The 17,147-nt window shown below is 43.9% G+C and overlaps 1 protein-coding gene across 7 annotated transcripts in view; it reads left to right on the top strand.

Annotated features, from left to right (window-relative positions):
- ehbp1 (EH domain binding protein 1) overlaps positions 1–17,147 on the top strand; it is a 147,046-nt gene that overhangs the window by 101,653 nt on the left and 28,246 nt on the right. For 3 of the 7 annotated variants that reach the window (XM_023963398.1, XM_023963396.1, XM_023963395.1), the window contains 6 exons: positions 1,528–1,690; positions 4,272–4,481; positions 5,801–5,961; positions 9,932–10,070; positions 10,277–10,377; positions 14,000–14,123. In XM_023963398.1, the coding sequence (XP_023819166.1) occupies positions 1,528–1,690; positions 4,272–4,481; positions 5,801–5,961; positions 9,932–10,070; positions 10,277–10,377; positions 14,000–14,123 (898 nt within the window). The remainder of the gene's footprint in view (positions 1–1,527; positions 1,691–4,271; positions 4,482–5,800; positions 5,962–9,931; positions 10,071–10,276; positions 10,378–13,999; positions 14,124–17,147) is intronic. The other 4 variants (XM_023963397.1, XM_023963401.1, XM_023963399.1 and 1 more) reach the window with 3 other exon arrangements.

The raw sequence follows: 17,147 nt of genomic DNA, 5'->3' as shown, positions 1-17,147 counted from the left end.
TAACTGCACCCCCCTTAGTACACACACCCCTCCCCCTTCAATATATACATTCCAACATAAACACACACACATGCACACACACACCCTGTCAAACACACATATACGCACACACATTTTGCAAGGAAGGTGGGACCTGGGTCCATCTGTCCCCTACCCCTTCCCTGGTGGGGGGTGCGGGCCCCTTGGCGACGGCGGCCGTGTCCCCTGGGAGCCGGCTTCCTGGGCCCGGCGGTGCTCTCTCCGCACGGTGGGGGGGTTCACATTACACCTGAGCCGGGGGGGGTCGTGTCCCTGGGGGGTGGGTCCTTGTCCTTGCCCCTGAGCGCTGGGCCCCGCCAAACTTCCAACAGTGGCCGAGCCTGGTCGGGCCATATTTACAACACCCCTTATGGGCCCCCTTTTTTCCCCGGGGTTCCCCCCTCCTGGGCGGGGGCGGCGGGCCCCTGCCTTGCTCCTCCCTGGACCAACCGTGGGCCGGGTGGGTGGCTGCCTGGAGTGCGGAGCGGGTCTCCCTTGGGGGGTCCTGGCTCGTACCTGGGGTTGGGGCGGGGGGATGCCCGGAACTCCTGGGTGGTGGTGGGGTGCTCGTCTGGGGCTGTGGGCGTCCTTCTCCGGTGGGGCCCTGCGTTGGGCTCTCCCGGCGCGGCGGGGGGCTGCTTTCCTGGTTGGGCTGGGGGGGCGCTCTCTTTCCCTCCACGCCTCCCTGCTCTCTGGCTCTGGGGGCCTCGTGGCGGTCCTGCTGGCCCTGGCCTGGGTGGCGGTCTTGGTCGCCCGGGGGGCGGTTGTTCCCTGCCTGTTCCCGTGTGGCGTTGGGGGGATTCCGGCTGCCGCTGCTGCTGCGGCGGGGGTCTGGGTGTGGGGGTGGCTGGGCGCTCCTCCTCCTTCTTTTCACTTTCCACCATCCATTTTAGAAGAACATAAACACTCACCTGAGCACAGGTGTTAGCTCACCTTTGCACTAATAGTTTGCATGATTGAATGAATGAAAGATTTCACACTAGTTGGTTTAAAGGCATAGGTATGCGTTTGTGAACACTATCTGTTTTGTGTACATGTTGACATGTGGACATTTTTGCAGCTAGCAGGTGTGTTGATAACATTTGAGTGTGTGTGGACAGGCCCCGCCCTTTTTGTACTACATTTGAACCGTACCGTAATGATAAACAACCAGTAAACCTGTCTGCTCTATGCTGCTTCATGGTCTTACCTCCCCCTCTCACTATCACCCTCCCCTCTCTAACATCCCTCTCTCTTCTTCCCTTCTTTCCTTTTCCGTCCGGTCCAACACCAAAGATTTTCAAACATGGTTGAAATTAATAAAGTTTGGCCTCAATTACAAAAGGGGTTTATTCAGTCATACCTTTTGTTTGTCTGAAGATTAATAACCCCTCTTGTTAAAGTAAAATATGTCCAACACAAGAGGCCCTCAGCTCTCATCTGCCTGCCTAGCTGTTAGACAGGACAAGTTAGTAAAAAAAAAAAAAAAAAAGTGCTGCTCTTCCTCTGTCGTAATGTCTGTGTTTGCAGCTCAGACTGTTGTGTTCCTGTGTGCAGGAGCGGGATGCAGAGCGGCGGAAGCAGCTGCGAGAGCGCGCCCGGCAGCTGATCGCCGAGGCCCGGTCCGGAGTCAAGATATCCGACATGAGCTTGCTGGACACAGCGAGAGGCAGCAGGGGAGCACCTGCAGGAGGTCAGGACACACCTGAGAACCCATCTGCAGAACAGACAGACTACAGTAAAGTCCTCCTTTGTCACCGCAGCTGTTTTGGCCTCTTCTTCACTTCTACATGTTTCAGTCTCTCTAAAGAAAAACTAAAGTGGCAATTTGTCAGCTTCTGTAGGTCTGAACAAGACGCCCCCCACACCTCCCCCCAAGTATTTCTTAATCAACCTGACCGTAGGAACAGAATTACACCCAAAACCCTGAAGTCATCTGTTACCAGCAAACGTGTCTCCCACTGTTTTCCATTTCCTTCAAACTGAGGTCATTATTCTAATAACCATCATCAGGCCTCACATTCCTCCACATTTCTCCCCTCCATCACTCCTCTGTTCAGGAGCTTCACTCCATCCTAATGAGGCGACAAAGAGCCTCTTCATGTGAGATCACTGCGATTATGGGATGTTTGAGCCTCACCAAACTCCATTTTTGCTGGATTTTTCCACAAATCTTCTGCTTGAATGGGACTCTGAGCTTGTTCTACCCTCAGCTTCAGAGTTTGTGTAGAGAAACATCACTGATGCTCCACAGGAGGTGCAGAAGAGGTTTTTTATTAAAAATCTGCTCTTTGTGGAAGTAATGTTAAAACTTCTGACCTTCTGTTCGTGCAACAAAGACATTTTCTGTTAGATCTGACCAAAGGAAGGAGAGGGAACTTTAGAGGACAGAGCTGACCCAAAGGAGGAGAAGCGTCCGCCCAGCAGGCAGACGGACGGATGTTCCGGGTTTATTTGCTCTTTCAGCTTTTCTGAACGGACTAATTGTTGATCTTATTAAAATTGGAGTCAGAGGGAAGAAGAGAGCAAACGGAGGAGGAGAGAAATGCTGTGGGCTGTGATACACAAGGCCTGCCGAGCAGAACGGCTAATCCCAGCCCCCGCTCCCCCGCTCCTTCTCTCCTAGCACTGCTCACAGTTCTTTAAATGCAGCTCGGGCTGCCCCCTCCAAGTGCCTGCCCGCAAACAAACTTTCCCAACTCCATCACCATGGCCTCTCCTTAATTAGGCCCCGACCAGCCACGCAGGGACGGCGCTTGCTAGCACGCTCCACGTCGCAGCTAGCAAATTAGAAGAGAAAAATCAGGAAGCGGTGTTATTTCCCCCCTCTCCTTCTGTCTTTGTTCTCTGTCTGAAGTAATAAAGAGCAGAGGAGGGAGCTTGCAATGTCTGACACTGTTTACTGATTGTTTTCTTTTAATCCGTGCTGGTTATCCATGCAGCTAGAGCCGTTTGAGTTTCTTCTAACATGCTTTCTGTTTGCTTCCTAATGTGGAGACGGCATTGTTTCTGTCGAACCCCTCAGGAGACTTAATGGAAAATGTGCTTTCATGTTTCTGAGCTTTGTGTTCGCCTTACTTCTTTTATCCGGAAAAGAAAGGCAGGAGGCAGACTTGCCAATGAGAGGGACTGAAACAAAGAACACACACTCTGGACTCTTTTACCCCACCGATTTTTAAGGCCTGAGTCCCTCAAAAAAAACACGAGGATGAATATTCATCTGCTTCTTAAAGTCTCATAAATTTTCAGCAAAAGTTACCCAAAAATTTAGAATTAGAAATAAAATCATCCTGATGGACGCACTGTTTTAGACCAACAAGAAACTGCGATAATAAAGTTGTACGTAAATTCCTTCCATCGTGAACGACGGCCTCCATCTTGCTTCACCTTGTAACAAAACCAAATGTTGCTGTTATCATATCCAAATATGAACATGTTAACCTGAGGTTTGGTGTTTCTTCTAGACATGTTTTAATAAGAAGGAAAACAGAAACCAAATCAAATGGTGGTCTTTGAGAAAACAGGAACGAAACTGGTCATGTGACACGAGCATGTGTCCACTGAGTGGGGCAAATGTAAACAATTCACAGCTACAGCTACCTTTAACACTGGAGCTGTAGCTGGCAACATCTAAATAACACACATTATGACTCCTTGACTGTTCACGTAGTCGTACTGCTGATTCTAGTGCGAAGACAAGCATCTTTACATATTGGCTTTGCACCATTGCGCAACACTTTATGAACAAAAAGTGCTGCAAAGCCGCTTTTCTTCACAGCAGAATCAGCCGTGTAAACACTTCACTACTGTAAAATCCAACATATCAGCGCTACGTTGCTACGGAATCCACTGGAATTACATTATTTATGTAAGGGGTTGAAGAGTTACGGGAGTCAAGAGAATACACACAAGTGCCAAAGCAGAGCGGAAACTCGTTCATCAGGAAAGCATACCTGCACCATCCACCGGAGCCATTTTAACTCTAAAGGCTAATTGGAAGCACTAGGGCTGTTTTCTGAATGTTATAGCATAAAAATGTGCTCTCTCAGATCTTCAGGGCTTTAAAGTGGTGCCAGGGTGCCGTGGGGAACTGCGAAGGTTTATGCCATTTGCTGCACCAATTTTGGATTGTTTGGATTTTTTTTTATGTTAATCTTTTTCCAGAAAACCAAACCTGCTCTGACTCTTCCCTCTTTTTATCTTTTGCACACCTAACTTCCTCTCTAACTTCTTCTTTTTTCCTGCTGTCCATCTTTTTTCCCTAACACCCTCAGATGTTGTGGACAGTGGGAGGAGTCAAGACGAGGATGAGGAGGGTGGGGTTTTGGAGGAGCAGGTCATCTTTGGTGGCGATGGTTCTGTCACCGCTGGCTCCTCTGCTCCTGCTACTGCTTTGGTTACTAACCCACCGCCACCGGAGGCCCTTCCAGCTGCCTCCAGCCCACCAGAGCTTACTAACCCCGCCCCTGAGCTGACCTCTCCGGGTAAAAGCACCTGCTGCAGGCATTCTTCATCCTCTGCTTCTGTTTCACTGCTGAGGATCTCTTGTTGCTTTTTTTATCTGACTCTCTGGCAAATGCCAGCTCTTCATCTTCATCCTCCTCACAAACCTGCATTTTTCTGCAGCCCTGATGTTTGTAAACTCTAACACAAACATATCTTCAAAAGCATTTTCTTAAATCTTCTAGAAACTAATTGCTTTGTTTTGTAGTTAATTAATTCTGGGAACGACACGAGAAATACGAAAAAACAAAAATGAAAACAGGCAAATGTGTTTTTGCAGCTTTGATGTGTCTTATCATGTCACTTTTTCAAATTTGTGCTGGAATTTCTGTCTTTATTGGTGCCCATTTTTATGTCCTTGATGGATGTGAAAGGATCAAACCCGGTTTTCCTCTGAAATGTTCATGGGTTTTGGTCTCCAGGTAGGAAATTGTTTTAATGGCAAAGTTCAAGAGCACCGGCCTGAGTTTAGTCACCAAGGGAGGGAGCACATGAAACGTTCGCCCTCCTGCTCTTTCATCCTCCCCAGCGCCGTCTCTGACCTGGCAGGGGGCCGTGCCCAGCAGTCCCTGTAAAATAGAGCTGTTTGCAGCTGCTGGCAGGAACGGAGGATGAAAAAAAGAAGAGGGAAAAAAGAGAAGTTGAAGCAAATAAGGGAAGTCTTGGAGAAAGCAGAATATTAGAGGATGAGTCAGAAAAATATTTGTGCATAAAAGTGTAAAACATGAGAAAAACTCTTAAAAGAAAAATATGAGATGGTCTCTGTATACAGTTACCATGGTGACAGTTCAGTCCCACTGGGAACAAACAGTTAAAAGTGTTAATTAAATTAGTTGATGATGAAGCCGATTTTTAAGAAGTAGCTGTGAAAATGGAGGTTAAATACATTTCTGACAATTTGAAAAACCAATCGTCTAATTTTTTATGACAGAATATTATTTTATAATATTTAAATTGAATGTTGTTAATTCAGATTTAAAACTTTAGTGAAAGTGAACTGAAAGGAACTGAAGTGCTTGTAGGATGCTCGTAGGATTCCCACACAAACGACTCTCTGATTTTTTAATTTGCTAATTTGTAACAGTTATGATTCACATAACATATCACTTGAACAGCACTAACGGGCTCTGTGCGCAGGGTTTGAAGGGGGAAGCTGTTTTAAACTTTAGTCTTCTTCATCTTTTATCATTTCGGTTACTGACCTTCACACCTGGTACAGAAAACTCAGCAGCTCTCTGAAATAAACATGAAAGGTACTCACACAGGTTGTCTCACACAACCTCCTCCTCTTCCTCTCCAGGTGCCAACAGCAAAAATGTGGATTTGAAGCTGAAGAAGATGGTGGAGGTGGGCCCCAGAGGAGTCACTTCTCCCACGTCTCCTTCCTCCACTTCCTCCTCTTCCTCGCCCTCTGCCTCCTCCTCCTCCCCCTCCCCCCTCAGCCCTACAGAAGCACTAGAGGTAACACAACATTCACTTTTTCCTTTTTGCCGCCTTTTTTCTTTCTCTGTGTATCACTAGAAGTTCAGTCGAATCCTTGAGAGGCAGATTGTCTCGGTTTGTCAGTTTGGCGCTCCGCCGTCTTCATGTGGGCCGCTTCCAGTGTCCTTCAGAAAAACCCTCCTCTGTCGCTGCAGCCCGCTGCAGTGACCTTTTCAGACAGCCTGCTGTGTGCGCACGCACATTTATGTGTGCACATGCGTGTATAAGTGTGAGTGTGAAAGTTACAGCTGCGTGTTTGAAGCCTCTGATACGAGTACTGAATCAATGAGGCAGACTGCAAATCTGAACACCTGTTGAATTGATTTAGTCATAAGTAAACAGTGAGTGAGGCCTGTGTGCACATGCACATGTGTGTGTGTGTGTGTGTGTGTTCAGTTCTGAAGCCTAAAAGGCTTATTCGTTCATGCCCAGAGGGGTGCACATACATGTCTGTGTACATGCTTTAGTGCGCCTTGCAGTTCTAGAGTTTCTCCTAAATTGACCTCTAACCTGAAAAGTGATGATTGTTTGACTTTAATATAAACAGATCTGACCCATAGATGTGCAGACACACCTTTTTGTACCAAACTGAGAATATATTTGGTCTGCCTCCTTTTGCCTTAAATACATCGATAAATATTTTAATACGTTTCAGTGTCCCAACATTTTCTTCCATCCAAAGTTTTGCTATTTTTTCCTCAAAGATTGTGTTAATGTTTCGCCACTTTTCTCCAATACCTCAGAGATTCTCTCTCACCTCCTTTCTAAGCCTTTCTGGCTCCAGATTGTTGCTTATCTGGACACTGGATTGCTGTGTCATCACACCATCCAAACGCTAAAAGGCAGTCGTAAACCAGCAACCCTACAAGCCACAACAGTCTATATGTGGGACAGTGTATATGCCAGTTAGATTTTAAACGTAAAAATTTGCTACAAATCTTACTGGAGTTTAAAAGCACGAAAAATCTGTTTTTGTGTGGATTTTTTCTCCTTATTATTTGGTAAAAATAGATTTTCCGTTTTACTTTTAAATGGAAGGAAAGGTGGGTTTTCCTATTGCCTGTCACATGGGACAGGTGAAGTGACCACACCCCCTTGTCACGATAGGAGTGGGCTACGTTCAGCGGACTGCAGTTTTAGCCGGGGGGGGGGGGGGGGGGGCACATGCTCATTCATAGCAGCAATGATGCAACACTGAGGGGAAGCGGGTTGGCATCCCAAAATCAAACAGATTGTCAGTTGAGGGAGCTGCTGCTCCGCCTGTGAGGAACCAATGTTGATGTTTTGTCTTTGGTTTAAGTGCTTTTCAAAAATAAAATCCTTCTTTGGAATCGGAATCATTTTTCTCATCAGAGGATCACTCTCTGGAAGGAAACTCGTCTGCAGATCGTGCAAGGATGTCCTGCTTTAACAAACCACTTTAGGACAAATGTTTGAAATCCTCATGAAAATATGACAAGGACAGGAGAGCTAATCCAACAAATCCGCCGACATCCAATTACCTTTGATTGTTTCTCTTTTTTTTAAGCAAACATATGCATTATTCATAGACGAATGCAGGTCTGAAACTTTGTGTCGACCTCGGATTAACATTACCATTTGGTCTGTGAAACATTTGTTTGAAGGCCTGCCGCTTTCTGCAGCTGAACTTTCTGATGAAATGACACTCATGGCACTTATTTTACCTCTCCAGCACAATCAGTGATTTAAACATCACATTGTTGTCTCATGTCCCTTCCTGCTTTAAATTGCGCAAAAGCCCAGAGCGCTCCATAAATAAATTTGCTTCAATTTTCACTTGACACAGAGTTTTAAGTGGCTACAGAAGCTGACAGACTAATAGAGCAAACAATGTAGGACCAGGCTAATTGCTGACTTTGTTTTTGAGAGTCAATAATCTGAAGCGATGCTAACATCTCCCCCCTCCTCCACTGCCCCTATTAGCTGGCTGTGCACACCCCGCTTGACTATCTCCCTCCGTCTATTCCCGCCGTGGAGGGCGTTTGTCCTAATTGTCGACTTTATTACACGTTTGTTGGTCTCATTAGCATCGCCGCCGTGTCAGTCGTAACTGGAGTCTGCTTGTTTTCGCTCGACTGTGATGGCTCCGTAATGAAGCCCCGTCTCGTGCTGCAACACCGTGGCTTTCCAAACACTTTGAAAACAATAGCGTTTGTGGCGTTTTGCATAATCTGAATATATTTTCTGGCTCGAGGTTCGGCTGAAAGTCGAGTTAATTGCCTCCTTTTTTGTCTCTCTCACGATTGAGCAAATGAATGTGCATTTCCAAACAAACCTCAGAGAGGTTTATACATCAACTTTCACCAGTTTTGTGTCTGCAGGTGTATCTTTGTTCGGATGTGAACCGCATATGCGTGAGGTTTTGCTCTCAAAATCAAAATCTCCAAATAAAGTGAATTAAACTCTGTGGAGCAGGTCCTCCATGTTTTAACTGTGGGAATATGAGACGGAGGGTTGAGCTGGACTAAAGTGCAGCCTCTATTCTGCAGATGAAATAGCTTGACTTTTGTCCTGAAATCAGAATTTTGGAAAATGTAAAGCAGTAGGCAGATTATTAGAACCCAGGCTGGAAGAGGAGGCCCTTAGAGGAGCACGCATACACAAAGTCAGACAAAGACAGAAACCGTCATCCGAGGGCGGCCGTGGTGCAGCGGTAGGGCGGTCCACCTCTGATCATCAGTGTGTGGATGTGTGTGTGAATGGGACTGGGACTGTAAAGCGCTTTGGGACTTCGAGGAAGGTAGAAAAGCGCTATTTAGCCCTTGTGCTATCCTAGGCACTTTAACATTAGGAGTTGGGTCATCTAGACCCACTAAACAGTGCTCTGAACCTTTTTTCTTCAATGATTTGTAAACCTCACTGGTGTCCATGGATAACATGAAATCTTTCCACCTTTATCCACCTTTTTCATGGTAGGAAGAACACGTCAATGTAAGGGTGGGGTCATCTAAGATAGCACAAGGGATAAGTATGCACCATTTACCATCTGAGCTGCCCCCTCCATTCAATTATAAGATGTGTATTTAGGGGCTGCACAGTGGCGCAGCTCGTCCCTTATACTAAGTAGGGGTGTGTTTTGGCAAGAGTCTGGCGATACGATACGTATCCTGATACCCGTCTCACGATACGATATGTATCGCAATATTGTACCAGAAGACATTTTCTTTTACTTTTTTAAAGAGTATGACTTAGAAAAAAACTGCATCTGAATATTAACATGCCTTTCATTGTAATAATTGTGATATTCATTTTATTTGATGATTACAATGTATATGAGGTACTGCAACTGTACCTCATATACAAGTTGCTTTTACCCAAGCAAATTCATAGTGCTTTCATTTTGGTAAATTAGGAAGTATTTGTTCTTAAAGAGAACAGTCAACACTGTAAATAATTTTCAGTATAAGAAAAAAAAATAGGATTAATGTGGAAAATAAGAGTCAGACGCTGAAGGACGCTCATAAATAATAAATATCGTTTTGACAGCATTTTGAATCGATACTAGTATCGCCAAATGAAATATTGGGATACATCGCAAATCGATCTTTTCCTACACCCCTAATGCTAAGATGGTCATGGTTTCTCTTTGGAGTTTGAACGTTCTCCTTATTCATGGGTTTTCTCCACCTACAGTCCAAAAACATGCTTCATAGGTTAATTGGTGTCGGACTGACTGACTGAGGACCTGTTCATGTTGTAGCTCCCATTCACCCAACAGTAGCTGGGTTGGCAACCCCATGACCCCAAAAGGAATTCAGGGGGTTTAGAAGATGGATGGGTTACATGAGGCAACCAATCAAAACCTGAGCAAAGAAAACAGCACAAATAAAAAAGGCACACTGCATTGGATGGATCCTCACAGATGTAGTGCATTCTGGTGACATCCAGCTGCACTTCTTCAGACTGACCTTCTGTTTCTATTTGACAGGAAAATGCAGAGGAGCTGCGAGGAGAGCGTCTGCGCAGAGCCACAGAGAGGTTACGCAGCCCGGTCGTGTTTAACGCAGATTCTGCAGTCAGGAAAACTCAGCTGAAGTCCTTTAGCCAGTATGTGGAGAACAGACCGGGTAAGACCAATGCAGAGTCTGCTGGTCATCATGCTGGGGTACGGGGGTGGGGTGCTGTGGCTGAGACCCAACTGTAAAGGTTTTACTGTGAACAAAGCTTTCTTCACACTAACATCCATGCCTGCACAGATGTGTAACCATGACACAATCCAAACTGTGAGTTGTGTGATCCATTGCACCCCTAATCTGTGATCGTGTCCCTGCAGAGGTGAAGAGGCAGAAGTCTGTTCCTGAAGACCTGAGGAGGATGGAGGAGGACAGAGGTTCACCAGCAGAGCTGGAGGTTCACAGACAGATTGAAGACGAGGTTTGTACAAATTTCCTTGTTTTTATATTATAAATACAAGCTGAAACAAAAAAAAAGAAAAAATGGCACAATACCTTTTGAATTGATCTTCTGAGTAATACAGATCACCTTCTGGCTCATCTGTCTGATATTAGAATGATTTAAATCTAACAAGTTCAGCCTGTTTTGGATGTCTGATCAATTTCACTGTGCAGCTGAACTCCAATCCACAATCAGTAGGACAGGAAGTCTTCAGCAAAGAAGCACACAGAATGTTGATTTCTAAGGATAAAGGCACAGTCAAACTTGCTGTAAACTTTTCCCACCAGAGTCGATAAATGCTGGATGATCTGCCCTCAGCAGTGTGTCTGGAGGCAGACCTTTTCTGAATGAAGAGGACTCAGATGCATGATGCTTGGATGAAAATGAGTGTTGAGTGTCTTGTTCAGGACTTGAATTAAACACAAACACATCAACTGCACCCCAGGATTAAATCAAATGATTAGAGAATTTTTTAAAAAGCTTCTCACAATATTGAAATTAAATCCAAATCTTTGAAAACTGATTCAAATAAACCTTAGATTTTTTTTTTCATTCGCACACTCTTGAGATTGGATTGTCCCACCCCCATTTGCCCCCACCTCCGGCCATTAAGAAGTTTCCATCCTTCCTGGTTTATACATATATTTGTGAAAAGTGAAGCTTTTAGTTGATCAAAACTGTAACTTTGCCGTGGAGAGGGCAGGGGGCTGACCCTGATGGTCGCCTTTAGATGTGCAAAATCAGGCGCCAGGATGAATAAGAGCTGAGCTTTTTTTTGTTTTTTTTCTGTGCTGGGGGGGGTTACTGCCTTCTCCTGGCATGTTTCAGTTTACCCTTGTCCCATTCACCTCTGTGGCCTCCCACTCTCTCCACCGTCGCTCTGTGCCACAAAGACTCAAGTATTGATCTAACAGACTGCCATGTTAATTATAACAATGTAGATATCAAGAGCTGCCTGCGTGTGCATGTTTGAACGTGCACGCCCTTCTGGGACCCACACGCCGCATGTGCACATCCTTTTGGCTCGCACGTTGAACGTGCGAGCCAAAAGGACGTGCACATGCGGCGTTAAAAAGAGCCTTTCCATGTGCCATGCGCTTCTGCAGAGCCTCCTGCCCTCGACCCTCCAACCTGTCCCACACACACCCCCACGTGCACGCGCCTCGTCCGGTGCGCAGGCCCCAGGGTTAATGGGTGTTCAACCTTTCCATTATCCCGATCAGCCAAGAATTACCTGCTGAATGATGTTTGCATTAATATAATATATATGGTAATTTCCCTGCTCTTAATTACGGCTGGGCCGAGCGCGGCGGGGGAGGGGGCTGATCATGTGTAAAATTGATTTGCCAAGGAAAAATATGGTGATAGAGCGAGAGCGCGCAAAGAGGGGGGAGGTGGTGGTGGGGGGGGGGTTCAGGGCATGAACACACACACACATGTGTGCGCAGCCACACAGGCTCGGTGGAAAGACTTGAAGGAAAAGTGCTGGCCTGGGTGGAAAGCAGGAAAAAAAACTTTCCCTCTCACTAGTTCTCCTTCCCATTAAAAAAAAAAAAAAAAAAAAAGGAAGTGCATCAGCAATAAACCGCAGATACTTTTGGGATGCATCCTCGGCAGCAGATTTGAATAAACATTTTCCTCACTCTGAGAGTCCCTGAAGAATAGCAAACAGCTGAGAGACAGAGGTGAAGAGGGGTCAGCACTGCCTGTTGTTACAGGTTGGTGTGTGTGCGCGTGTGTGTGTTTTGCGCGAAGGAAAAGCTGGAAGAAGCAGTTTGTGAGCACAACCAAATTAAAAAAGTCAAGTTTTATCTGCAAGATAAAGTGTAAACATAGTCAGACGACACACTTGATGCTTTCTGCAGCCTCTGCAAACGGGAGCATCACTCTTTACAAATAAAACATTACAAAAATGACAAAGGTCATTATTCTCTCAATTTTATTTCAGATATTAATTAATGTTGCAACGACATGAAGATGCTAATATGATAATATGATCTATAGCAGCGGTCTGCAACCTTTAACAGTCAAAAAGTGCCAGTTTCTTACTGATTATAAATCCTATTAGAAGCCACAAAGTCTTAATTGACCAATTAGGTAAATTTGATACCGCTTTACATTTTCTGCCCTCCAGAACGCTTGGCATCATTACATCGTTAATTTTCAATATAAATTATTATTAAATGTTTTTTTTTCATAAACAAATTAACAGAAAAAGTAAAGAGAGACTAGCAATTATTTCTTTTTAAATAGCATTTTTCTCTTGTTAGGTCTACTTCATGATCCATCATCCTTTTTCCTAGTTACTACTGCTGTTTACCAGAACATAATCATAAACGTATCGGTTACAGATCCAGTAGAAAGTATAGTAAAAAAAAGTGTATATATATACTGTTTTAAACTAATAAATTTAATTGAGAAATCAGAAAAGATCAAACTTTTTTTATTTTTATTTTTTTACCAGTTTTGCTTAGTATTTGAAATCTAATCTATATTAAATCAGTGCCAGTCTTGAGGGATGTGTCTCTGGAGCCACAGGTTTCAGACCCCTGATCTATAGAGTCTTTCTTTTTCAGTTCCTAATTTATATTTAATCCCCCAAAAAAAAATGTATTAATATTTTGTTCAACTTAAAGGGTTTTCTATTATTTAAATGTATTTAGTGTTTATTTTTGTTTAATTAGCTATTTTTATACTACTTGTGAGCTCAACGTATTCCAACATTTTTTCACTCGTCTATTTTCATTTTTCCTTTTTTGATTGTAAAAACTAGAGTGATCATTTGATTTCAACAGAAACTTGAGGCTTTCTGTGTGGTTATAGTCTTTTTATAAAAATATAAAGAAACTTGGACAAAAAAATTGTTGCATGAATCTTAATATTAGAATTTGCCACCTATCTTTCAAAGTAACTGTTTCAGTATTTCATTTAAATCAATGATACATCTCATATATGCTTGAGAAGTGCATTGTTTAAACATGGAAACACAAGAATGACATTTAAAGTTACACAAATTTATCAATTATTATTACGTTTATTTTTTTAAATCAGACTCTTCAGTTTATGAAGGTTTGATTTAACCCAGTCATGCCGTATGCCGCTAATTCTTAACGTACCATTTAATCCAGGACCTTTAAATGGAAAAAAGCATTGAAGAATCCTTTTTTTCTTAAAACGGAAAGTCAGACATGAAGGTGAAAACTTTAGCCCGAATTCCTCCTGTTTTCAAATCTTTTAGAATAAAACCTATCGTTAGCTTCTCTGTTTTACTGTGCATCAGTTTTCCAGAACTCTCTGTGCTCCTAAAGGTTAATTTTCAAGTCTCTTCATGTTTTGTTGAAATAGCAGCTTTCAGAAATGACAGACAGCAACAGTTGCTTCAGTTTTTTCATGTGTGGAGGATTTGTGCTCCTCAAACACGTGTTCATGTAGTTTAAATCCACTTTCACTTTCTCGCTCTTTCTTTTTCATTTCTTGTTCACTTTTTCCTACTTTTCCTCCGTTCTCTTTGTATTCCATCCCTCCATCCTTTGCCCCTGTGTTTAACGCCGTCTCTCTGCTCCTCCTCCCCTCTTTTCTCTGCCTCTCTTGCGGTCGACAGAAGGCGTTCAAAGACACCAGTCAGTACGTGGTCGGGGAGCTGTCTGCGCTGGAGAGCGAGCAGAGGCACATCGACGCGCGAGCGGCGCGCGTGGAGAAGAGGCTGCGCTATCTCATGGACACAGGTACCCCGAGCCCAATTACACTGGAAAAACTGTTTTGGCAAATTGAGTGTACGCACACACGTGCACACTTCCGTGCACACTCGGAGAGTTTGTGTGTTTCCGTGAGAGAATCTTTGAAGCCCCCTCCCTGCCTCTTGGTTGAATGTTGCTCAACGTAGCGCTGGGTGGATATGAAAGGAGGGAATTGGGGGGTGGAAGAGGAGGAGGGGGGGGTGTGTCTCGGGGATGGGAGAAGAAGGGAGACCTCTCTGGGCCGGGGTGATAAGGGAACCCTTCATGGGGGAAACGATAACTGGGTGCGATAGCCGAATACGCCGCTGCAGCCGTTTGCCAGTCGCGGTCCCCGTCAGCCAGCCAGCACACTATTGAACAGTGCGCTCAGCCATGCACGGCTGCATCCCCCAAACCCCCTCCCTCCCTCTAGTACATATCTGGCCTTCATTGATATGCTGTAGGGGGGGGGGGGGGTAAGGGAGGGGGGGAATGTAGAGGAAAAGACACAACATGAAACACACACATACTTAAATGTTCACACACTAACGTTCACACAGACCCATTTTTCACACACCCAGAAATTCACGTAAATACAGTTTATTCACACACTAATGTTCACACACACACTTTTATGTTCACACAAACAAATTACTTACACACACTGTTTACACACTTAAACTTTCACACACTTAAGGCACAACGTGCGTTTACACTCACAAACCTTCATAAAAACATGTCCACCTACACACAAAAAGTGTAGACATACACACAAATGTTTACACACAAAAAGTGTAAACATACACACAAATAAAGTTTCATTCACACTAATGTTCAAACATACACATTCACAAACACTATTATCTCACATGTAAAATTGTTTGCTTAAAGAAATAAACTCCTTCAAGTTCACAAACACAAACTGACACACAGATAAATTTTGAACACATGAATGTTTAGATACAAATATACACTCTGTTTGCAAACATAAAATTATCCACAGATACAACTGTTCACACACAAAAATGTTCACACCTGCACACAGTTTTCACACACACATTTTTATAAACACACAAGCATACACAAATGTTTGCAATCACAAATGTTCTTGTACACAAACATTTACACACATTCACAGAAACACACAGTTTAAACACACACAAAAATCATAGACGTTCACACAGAAATGTTCAAACACAAACATCCACACTCACAGTCAGACACACAAGCCTTCCCTCACACAGAGTGCCGTTGTTTTCACACGTGTGCTCGGGGAATTTGGCCTTAGCTTTAGTGTTGTTGACTTTTAAAAATAGAATTGATGCAGGATTCATTTAGGAGCGTAAATCAGAAAAGCTGCAGGGAAACGTTCACATTAGCAGGCATTCCTATGGTGAAAAGTTAAGGTTTGTTGCTCCTTCCTCTGTTTTCACGTTGCTGTCTGACTGTGATTTCCTCCCGAAATCCTGGAAAAGCAACTTGGGGAATGAAATAGGTGGCAGTCTATAGAAATAGACACTCAGGTGGGGAGATTAGAGCTCACCTTTCCCATCCCATTTGGATGCTGATATGGAGGCTATCTTAATGCTGTTTGTTAGCTTTGGGGTTCCCCCCTGCCTGAGTGCCCTCTCCCCCCGTCCAAACATATACCATTGTGTCAGTCTGAAGGGCTGTTCTTCCTCCTCCTGTAAAGCAGCTGGCCAGCTAGACGCCAGGTTATTTACTTTCTAACGCCTTCAGCCAGAAAGATTTCTCTTTCATAAAGGTCCCCTCCTGAAAATAGAATTCACTAGAGAAGGGTTAGAGCAACATATCACATCTAGAAATCCACCTTTGCTGGCTTTTACTTTCCTGTTCACCTGATGCACCCCCCCCCCCCATTTTCCCTGTTGTGGATATTTTGAGACCAAAATCATTTAATAAGATACATTTATCAGCTAGAGTAATCATTACAAAACATCTTTTGAAACAGGTCAGAATATCACATGGAGCTAAATCTGTATTTTTTAGTGGAGCAACAAGAAAAGCTCTGAAGAAAATCAACGTTTGTTCAGCATCCCTTCTTTGTGTGTCTGTTTCTGATAGCTGTAAAGGCTAACGGAAACTTTCAGCTTCTGATCACAGAGAAAAAGTTACCATGACTCAGCTTTTAGTTATAACTTTTATTACTGTTTCATTTACAGTGACAAAAATGAATTAATAGAACAGAAACAACAAAACAACAAGCCAGATGACAATCCAGTCAGCTAACTGGTCTGGATCCTTTCATGCTGATTTCCTGGATGTTTATTTGTCTTTTTTTCATCCACATATTAATCTAAAGTTCTGACTCTAAACTAAATCCAAGCTGTCACTGATGTATCTCATTGACAGGGTCGTACAAAAAGATAAATGTGTTCCATATCTTTAGTATGTCTCTCCAAAGCATCCAATGCTCTTTGTTTCCCGGTGCCTTTCTTCGATGTGAGAGGACAAATTTAGAGGATCGTTGCATGTGGTCATGTGACCTGGCCTCTCAAGTAAAGTTTTAGATTCTGCACATCTTACTGCTGCGCATGCACCTCACTGCTGTGCACTTGCACAGCACTACAGAGCAGATGTGGAGATGTGAGCTGACAGAGTGAGCGACCCATGAGCAATTGTTCATCTGTCCGCTCCAGCAACAGAAAGCCTGGGAAGATCCTTCCAGCTCTGCTGTGTCTATGTCTTTGATGTGGCCCTCTATAGTTTTCCATGTTCATATATTTACTGTTTTCTTTTTGTTCAAAGACTCACTGGTTGTGTGTCTCCTTGAGAGTTAGTTTTTGTCATTTTAATTGTTAGCCACGTCTGCTCTCCTGAAACAGATCTGCTCTTTTTTTTGTTGTTTATTACACTTTTCTTTCACTTAAATACATCACTTTTGTTTTCCCAGCTTCCTCTCATCTGCTGCATCCCTGCATCCCCTCCTCCCCCATCTCTCCCCAGTTTGGGCTCAGTGCTGCTTTCAGCAACATTTTCTATTACGCGGCGGCCCTCCCCAGATGAGTCAAA

Source organism: Oryzias latipes, chromosome 15 (assembly GCF_002234675.1).
Source record: "Oryzias latipes chromosome 15, ASM223467v1".
In the NCBI taxonomy this organism is placed as follows: Eukaryota; Metazoa; Chordata; class Actinopteri; order Beloniformes; family Adrianichthyidae; genus Oryzias; species Oryzias latipes.
This window is presented reverse-complemented; position numbering and strand designations above follow the sequence as displayed.